Below are 9772 nucleotides of genomic sequence, written 5' to 3'. Positions count from 1 at the left end.
CTAATGGTGTGTTTGTTTGAGGGTTTGGATTTTGAGTTGGGATTTGAATAGTAAAAATTTTGAATTTGAATAGTTGTATGATGTGATATAAATAGACGTTGATGTGATGTTTTGAATGTAAAATTGATTTTTAGTATAATATGGGGAATTGGATGAATAATATAAATCCAATCCAATGCCCCAAACAAACACACCCTAAGTAAACACATATTTTAAAATTTGATTAAATAAAAAAAAAATTGACAAAAAAAAAAGTAACATAGTAATTTATAAATTTCAACGAAGATGAACAGCATTTGTGCAAAGAAAATTAGAAAAAAATAAAAAATAAATAAGAGTTCATCCCCCAATCCAATTATCAATATAAATATAACAATTTAAGTCACAATTTAAGGGTGCGTTTATTTGGGGATTGGATTTTAAATACATTGTTCATTTTTATTTCCCCATTCTAAAATATCAAATTAAATATTTATTTTTTATTTTTTATATTATAATAAAAATCAATTTTACATTCAAAATATCACATCAACGCCTATTTATATCACATCACACAACTATTCAAATTCAATTTTTTTACTATTTAAATCTCAACTCAAAATCCAAACACCCAAACAAACACACCCTTAGGTCATTTTAAAATAACCGTCTCACCGAAAAGGTGGGATCCCGACACGCCCCCAAGTGCAAGTGAGATCTGCGAAACTTGAACATGCATATGCAGCAGACGGACGGGACTCGAAACTTGCACATGTATATGCCTAGGCTCTGATACCATGTCGAATGCAGAATAATTATCTCATCTAACACTTCCGCAAATATTCAAAGATGGATTATTGAATTATTTGGTAATGTTGTTTCTATACTAGTCGGGCTAATTTGACACTTGATTCAATTTATTTTAACTTCATTTCAAGTTAGAAACAACTTATTTTGTAAACAAAAAAAATATATATTACCTCCATTATTGAAATATATTCTCAAAGGAAATAAAAATAAATTTGAACGAAAAATGAAATATATTTAAGCTCAAACTTGAAAATTTTCAAACTAAAGATACTAGTATTTTCGAAATGTGACACCCCTACCAAATACATGTTTGTTTGGGATTCGGAAAATTTTTTGTAAATAATATAAATAAAATTGGGAAAAGAACTCTAGGGTCAATGGTGACTAAAGTGTGTAAATTAATGAAAACACGTGGTCACGACTTACTAGAGCTATTAAACGAACCAGTCGTTCGTGAACTCGGCTCGATCCGGCTCAATTAAAATTTGTTTGTGAACGTTAATGAGACAAGTCGAACAATATAAACATGTTCGTTTGATAACGAACGAGTCTAAGTTTTGTTCGCGAATGTTCGTTAAAATAATATAGTTATTATAAATATTATATATATAATTATAATTTATAAATAAATAAAATATCAATTAAAAATAAATAAATACAATAATTTTAAATTTTTCTTAACGAGCTCAAATAAATCTGAACGAGTTTAATCGAGACAAACACGAACACGAACTCAAACAATAAATATTCTTAACAAGCTGAATTCGAATGCTTAATGTACGAACACGAGTCTTGTACGAACATTAACGAACGAACACAAATATTTTGTTCGATTCGACTCGTTTAAAATTAAAAAGCGACATGACTAATGTCAATATTCCATTGCACAATTCAAAATCAAATAATTCAAATTCTGCCTCTGCCGTGTCGTAATAAATTAAAGCACTCTTTATATTGTGTTACTTGTTGCCAAGTGCAACTAATTGCCATGTTTCATTACCACCGCAAACAACAATAATGATAATGAGAATGAATCAATGTTTGGCAATAAAACAATGCCAAAAGCAAATTAACTAATGATCACCCCAAACATATATATATATATATATAACAGATAGATACAAACATGTATATGTACGAACAAGTTTGCACCAAAGCATTAGTACTCGTAACGGCCCCCAGGGGTTGTCGATTTAGGACAAATGGTTGAGAAACTACGAGGATAAGTGTAGGGACCTTCAAGAATGCCTTGGGCTATCACTCTGTTCCCGGCCTCCGTAAAGTGGACGCCGTCCCAGCTCGCATACGAACCAGGATTGTCGCAGCACTGCACGGTTTCTACGCCGCATCCTGCCGTGACATTGTAATTATATGGCCCCCCTCCCCCGCAACATGCTCTCAGAATTCGGCTGCCGAATCCTGCACCATAACAAACAACATACATGAGTTGTCACCCGACAAGTTGGAGTTAAGGAATTGGTTATATATGTAAATATTATGTATACCGCATTGGTTTGGGGAGAGATACATGCGCATTGCGGCGCTGTAATAATCGGCGTAGATTATGTTAACTTGAGGATGAAGCTTCCTGATCCTCTCCAGTTCCTTGAAGAGAAGCTTGTTGTGGTAGCTGGAGAAGGCATTTAGCCAATTGAGACACCCGGTCCTCGGATCATACTTGCCGGGGCTCGACTTGTAGAGTGTTAAGTATATAGGCAAACAACCCAGTGGAAGATTCCCGGGGACAAGCAGAGTAACAGCTCCAAGCCTGATCAGCTCCTGCAGAAGTAGTATTATATTTGTTGCTACTAATTAATACATCTCATCTTTTATCAGAGGAATATCTCTTATAACATTACACATACCTGAATTGTAGATCCGATGTAGGTAACAACTCGAGGGACTAATGGTTGAAGCTGATAGAGAGTTGTCCCTTGCTGGAGGGGGTAATTGTAATCGTTGCCTCCAATCTCTCCCACCACAACCAGAGACCTTTCCAGATACTCTCTGCTGTCTGTATTTATGTATGAGAATCTAAAGCTATCATATCATATCATCTACTTTTAATTTATTAACAAAGACAGTAACCTGGAAATCCGGCCAAGAAGGTTCGGAACCAGTCCAGCTGATTTCCCAGGGAGGAGTTGGTGATCGGATTGTGATATCCAATCGTCTCGTAAAACTCACACTCAAGCGCCGTAGCTCCGGCCACCGCGAAATTCACTCCTGTTTCGAAACCCCGGCGATCCTCCTCCTTGTCATTTCCTCGCCGGGGAAAGTATGGCTTCAATAGAGGCAGCCCCAATCTCTGCGCTGCAAGAATGAAAGTAAACATAGTTAGAAATAACTGATTCGGAGTGTATTAGATTTGGGGAAGTAATTCCGGCGTACGGACCGATGAAATCAATAACGAGGCGGCCGTCGGAGTATCTTCCGGTGGGGTGTTTGAAGAAGGTCCGGCCGAAGGGCGGGCTAGCCGACGGGGGCACGGTGTTGTGCACGCTCGGGAAAAGAATATTCCCTGTGTCGGCCAGGGAATCGCCGAAGCTAACGATTGAATCGTAGCATCCCACCATCGGATCTGCTGATACTGATACTGATACTAATAGTGATGCTGCAAGTAAAGTAATTACAGAGATGGTAGCATCACCTGCATCAGCCATTTCTCCGACAAGGCGAATCTTCTCCGGGGAGCGTGCAATGATTTCGCGAAAATAAATGCGCAACTAACTAAAAACTGTAACAAATAAATTTGTATGTGTGTTATTTAAAGAACATCCACAATTACGTCGGTGCGTTTCTCCAACGGTGTTGCACAGTAGAAGTAGGTGGTTTTTCGGCATCGATACGTCTATGTGCATGCGCTTCAAGTGCTTATATCATGTCACGTGGAGCTATAAGGTCAATGGGTATTTTCTCTTAATTTTTTTATATTTTTTTTGTAAATTTTAGCAACCATTAGGTTGGAGATTCTGATGACCAGTCATACCCTATAGGGTGAAAAACATATGGTTAGTATTTGTTTTAAGATATACTCTATCTAATAATTATTAAGTAATTTAAAAATTGTATTACTAAAAGTAATTATAAATTAAAATTAAAACGACTAAATAATTTAATTAAAATAAAAAAAATATAAAATAGCAAATTATATAGAATAAATAAAAATAAAAGAAATTAACAAATTAAATAAGACTGAAGAAGTAATATATATTGTATTATAGAATATATATAAAAATATATTGACCTCTCCTACAATCGCAATGCTATTAAATCAAATTAACTTTTACAGTAAAATATAATATTGAAAACGCTTTAATTTTACTTTTTAACACAAGACGTCAGCCTTTCTCGTTCCTTGTTCCGGAGTCTTCTGCCTTCCAGAGGTTGTACCGGAAGTCAAGAGGCTATTACGGAAGAAACGTGATATTGAATTATTTGGTTTTTATTATACAATTAAATATTTGAATTATATACATTTTGTCATTTTTAATTTAATGAATAGGAATTTTTAAAGTTATTTATAAGAATTGTATTGGTCATACTTTTGCCGTTTGATAGTACTTTTAAAATTTCCTCAATTAAGCAAAATTATTGTTCTTGAAGCTATATAATCGAATTGTGAATGAAATTACTCTTAAGTTTATTTTAGCATATTGGCAAATATCTATTTTTTTTTTTTTTTTTTTCATTCTTGGAATACGTCATTTTATTTTTAGCAAACAGAAGTTGCAGGGAGTCTGCAACTGCAACCGTGTTGCAGACTGCTGGTGTGTGGGGTTGACCATATTCAATTTGCCTCAGTCCATTAAATGTTTGCAAAAGACAAAATGAGTATTTGATGAAATTTCAAATCACATCAACCCTATAGAACTCATCATTTTCGATGCTAAGGAAAATTAATATGAGATTTTTCATTTCAAGAATGAATGTGATATACTCAACCGGATATGGTGAAATGTTGGTGCCTTGGTGGTGAGTGAGTTTTGAGAATATGCTTTAGAGAGAGAAAATTTGTGTGAAGCTCTCACCCTCTATATATATCGATTCTCTTCAGTTTGAATGAATGACGGGAGATAAAGAAGTTCCAACCGCAGAAGATCATCAGGCTCTGAATTGCATTGCTATATGGTCATTGTTAGTACGTGTGTAACATCCCCAATTGGATCATACTGGAGATGCTACCACCACACTGCACGATGAGGTCATCATCTCCTACTTCGGGCCCCACAACACAGTTTTAAAGGCTAAGATTAACTATAAAAACGCATTGTTATATAACATAATATGATTTATGAATATTTATAAAATGCACTTCTAAACAAGAGATTTTTCCAGTTAAAAATTTACATATAATACAATAGACGTAAGTTCACTCACTCACTCAGCTCGTCTTTTTAAATCTCGAGACATCTCCTGTCCCGGAGGTGCCATGCATACTTGAACTTAACATTTTTCTTAAAAGCAGTCTAGAATTAAATTTATTTTAAGGACTAACGTAAAATATGTCATGTCATACATTTCTAAAATAAAGGCTAATCACTCTCATTCACAAAATACATGTTATGCCAATAGTGAAATGATGCAACAAAGATATCAAACTCGAAAACCATGCACATGCACACATATATATATATACATCCGTCGAAGTGAGCAGTCAGAATAACCTCGGCCTCATAATAACAAGCTCACTAAAACATTATCAATAAATAGCCGAAAAATTATCGGCTCAAGGAACGACCTGATAAACCCATAATAATATAACGGTCATTCGGTCACTTTCATATATCCACCATACGACTCTCACAATCAATACATAGATAGCCGAACGTTATTGCCATTAACCACAAGACGACCCATAATATGTGATAGTGAAGATAGGACCCTCATATCTAGCCCTACCAGAATATGTGCAACTTGGAATCACCCAAGGAAAACCCGGAAACTCTACTCCTCCTCGCGCGCCTTAACGGGATCACGTTTGGAGTTTGACATATGATCCTAAACTACCGGTTGACGTCACCAATGATCAGTCCAATGAATGGAACAACACCTAACACGAATGATTAGACCAAATACGTCTAAACTATAATGTGTCTAATCTTTGAATAACCGTGCGACTGAGTCACTCAGTTGTCCGACTATTATCGTCCACTATCGCTAAAGTGTTACAGTACATCGGGGTCGAATACTCTAATCCTAAATGATGTCCTCGCCTAGCACTACCGTACACGGCGACTAAACGATATATCCATAAAACATATCAAATAAACCGTGAAATATATGTGCAACATGTCAAATAAGTAAATTTACTGAAAAGAGCCAGTGAGACAGCTTATCTATCCTTATTTACATAAATTCACCAACGCAATCAAATATGTATATCAAATATTATAAAATGTGAAATATCACACATACATATACATATATATAGATATATACATGTACCGACAAAATGATCTATATAATATCATATTAACATATTAATCGTAATCGCATGCAACATGCATACCTAATTTTTTAAAATTTAATTTAATTCCCTACTGCTTACATCGATACTTCCTGACTTTGGCAATATTATCCAAATCTCCTCCAACGTACACTTGCCTCATTATTTACTCAGATTAGATGACCTATATGTTTATTCATAGGAACTACTTGCATATTCAAAAATTAATTTATATAATTAGCTCGTCGGGCTGCAAACTTTTATATTTAGTATAATATGATATTTTAGCTGTAAAATCTTTATACTTTATAATATTTATATGACCTGATTATTAAATTAAAAATACTTAAATATATGAATAAATAGGCACGTACAATATACTGTCATTTTCAATTCGAATCGGATCAATACAAAATTCCCAGAATACGATCCCAGGTTTACGAAGAATATTAGCTAAATAAATTCGTTGATTAAATAGCCAAAGAGTCAATTATAAATTTCCAAAGTATTTTCTAATTTAATACTCCAATATTCAAATTTATATTAAAATTTATAATTAAACTTTAAGTATAACAATGGATAGAATACTAAAATCGAAATTGGAATCAGACAAGCTCAATTTTTTTTTATTACTACCTCCGTCCCACATACCGTGTTTGCTACACTGTAGACACGGTATTTTAGGAGGAGTGTAATTAGTAAATAATTAAGAATATATTAGTGAAAATAATTATCCGATAATATAAATAATTATAAAGTAAGATTAAGATAACTAATTAGTTTAATTAAAATAAAAAAAAAATTAAAAAGTTTAAAATGAGATTAAAGTGTGTAATCATTTTCCGAAAAAAGAAAGTAACATGGTATGTGGGACAGATAGAAACGGCAACGTGGACATGATATATGAGATGGAGAGAGTATTATTTCTTTTTTCCTTTTCTCCTCATTTTTCTTCTCTTCAGTTGGAGTCTGCCGCTGCCTTCCTTGACAAGGTTCTTTTTTTAGGGTAAACTGTTTTTTCAGTCCCGTAACTAGACCCTTTTATCATTTTAGTCTCGTAAGTGAAGCTTATCGCAAACTAGTCCCATAAGTGAAAATTTTTGCTGTTTTTGTCCTTCGGCGCCGGAGACGCCCGCGTGGCTCACCGGAGGTGACGTATCCGCCAGGTGTCCCGCCAGGTCAGCAATACCTGGTGGACACGTGGATTTATTATTTTTTTTAATTTTTTTTTAATTGAACCAAATAAAAAAAATAAAAAATATATAAATAAAATTAAAAATAAGTTTTTAAAAAAATTTAAAAAATAAAAAATAAATAAAAAAAAATCCACGTGTCCGCCAGGTCAGCGACACCTGGCGGATACGTCACCTCCGGCGAGTCACGCAGGCATCTCCGGCACCGGAGGACTAAAACAACGAAAATTTTTCACTTATGGGATTAGTTAGGGCGTCTAGTTACGGGACTAAAAACAATTAACTCTTTCTTTTTATTGTTATATATATATATACATATATTATTATTATTATTGTAACGTTATTATTATATTATCCTTATCATCCTTATCATCATTTTTATTATATTATTATATATAATATTATATATATATATTATATTTTATATATACAAAATAAAATTCTTTTAATTCACAATTAATATACAAAATAAAAATATAATTTATTTTAAAATATTAATTTTTTAATCCTAAAATATTTATTTGATATAATAATATTATTTTATACATTTTAAAAATCGAATATTTCAACGTGTTTGTAAACAACTTGAACATGTGGAGTATTTTCTAAAGCAAACAATGATATGAGTTTGGGATTGTTTATGTTTTGTAACCAGGGTTAATTACTAAAATTTCTCATCGATTGGAATGCCCTGATGTAGATTAGTTTATATTCTAATCGGGTTACCAAATATCTTGTCTTTTATATTAATTTTTAGTTTTGCGTTTATTCCGTTAACAATAAGTTTTTTTAACTGTGAATTAACCACGAGTTCGGGAGCTGACCCTATTTAAACTGTTCGAAAGTATATTGTTTAATCCATTACTTCTCCACTTAATTCAAAAAATAAATAATTAAATGAATAGTTGCGTCAATTGATGTTTAATTATTCAATTTAATTTTTAATAATAATTAATATTTTAAGACTAGTTGAATACATTTTTTAATTATTAAGAGACTTTCGGAACTACAGTAACATTAATATTCAATTTTAAATATACGATCTCCGATGATATTCTTTAAAATTCTTATGTTTACCGGTGTTGATTAATATGTCTGTATAATAATAACATATAGGTGCCTTTGGAAATTTAACTGATAGCTTTTAGATATTAATTGATTTAATTAGCTAGTTTGACTAGCTGATTTAATTAGCGGTTTGTAATAAAGTGTTTGGTAAAACCCACTGTTTGACCCTAGTTGTTTATACATAAAATGACTACTAAGGACATTGATATGATATTTTTTAAAATATATAATTTTGTTCATTTTGTTTTGAAATTTACGAGAATTTTTGTTATTAATTATTGAAAATTATAAAAATAGTATAAAATTTTTATTTTTATTATTTAAATATGAGAAAATTATTTTCACTAAAAAATAATAATTTTTTATTGAAATTATGTAAAATATAAAATAATAAATCTTTCGTATATATATTTTTATTATGTTAATTATTGTTTTAATATATATAAATAAATTAATAACATTTGTTTTTTTCTATTTGATTTAATTTTAAAAATTTATATATTTTACAAAATAAAATAATTTATATGTAATAATTAATAATAGTAATTATTTTAAATTTATAAAAATTAAAATATAATTTAATAAATCAAATATATTAAAATTAATTAATAAATACTGCTATAAAAATATAGTTATATGTATAAAATAAATAATTAAGTTTTAAGGGTAAATAAGGAATAACCAAAATTAAAATGAAAAAGCTCCTTCAAAACGGTAGTTAGATGAATTTTTCAAAAATTAGTTTTTTTTTATTCCAAAAACTTTTTTTACCAAGCACCTAAATTAGCTTTTTTGCTATTAAATTGCTATTTCCCAAACACCCTCGTGGTATTTGTCAAAATTGTTGTTCATTTCATGTTTTATATTATTGAATACATTATTTGTAAATACACGATAATATTGTTTTCATAATATTAATATCGATCACTAGAATAATATAATTCCAAAATATTCATTTGTCTACTGTCGAGTGATAGTCATAGTACAATGCAATAAACTTGCACGCGAACTCGGAGAAAAAAAATAAAATTAATTAAATAATCAATCAATTTCAATAGTATTATAATAAAATATTGAATTCACATATATATATATATATAAGTTTTAAAAATATTTAAATTTGAGTCATTTGAATAAAAATTATTTTATTTGTCTCATATAAAATGTCCAATAATTTTATTTTGGTTCGTCTCTCATGTAATTTATCATTTTTTAAAAAATAATTATACAATTTAATTACATTTTAAATTTTACAATCTATTAATTTATTTAT

General features: G+C 31.0%; 1 protein-coding gene across 1 annotated transcript; it reads right to left on the bottom strand.

Annotated features, from left to right (window-relative positions):
* Window positions 1–1719: 1719 nt before the first annotated feature.
* LOC127247251 (GDSL esterase/lipase At1g31550-like) lies at window positions 1720–3655 on the bottom strand. The gene is made up of 5 exons (XM_051269031.1): window positions 3185–3655; window positions 2878–3102; window positions 2655–2803; window positions 2295–2568; window positions 1720–2208 (listed from the first exon to the last, which is right to left on the bottom strand). The coding sequence occupies exons 1-5, from the start codon at window positions 3450–3452 to the stop codon at window positions 1949–1951; spliced, it is 1176 nt and encodes a 391-aa protein (XP_051124988.1). The 5' UTR covers window positions 3453–3655; the 3' UTR covers window positions 1720–1948.
* Between the last annotated feature and the right edge of the window lie 6117 nt (window positions 3656–9772).

The sequence above is a fragment of the Andrographis paniculata genome, unplaced genomic scaffold (genome assembly GCF_009805555.1).
Source record: "Andrographis paniculata isolate CXL003 unplaced genomic scaffold, ASM980555v1 Contig32END, whole genome shotgun sequence".
NCBI lineage: Eukaryota > Viridiplantae > Streptophyta > Magnoliopsida > Lamiales > Acanthaceae > Andrographis > Andrographis paniculata.
The sequence above is the reverse complement of the archived record's forward strand: the minus strand, read 5'-3'. Positions and strand labels throughout refer to the sequence as shown.

Bases quoted from the DNA above. Each gene is read 5' to 3' on its own strand.
- LOC127247251 (XM_051269031.1), bottom strand. From the start codon at position 3,452: ATGGCTGATGCAGGTGATGCTACCATCTCTGTAATTACTTTACTTGCA. The intron at 2,804-2,877 runs GTTACTGTCTTT...ACATAAATACAG, and splicing joins CTTCTTGGCCGGATTTCCAG to ACAGCAGAGAGTATCTGGAA. The intron at 2,569-2,654 runs GTATGTGTAATG...CTACTTCTGCAG, and splicing joins ACATCGGATCTACAATTCAG to GAGCTGATCAGGCTTGGAGC.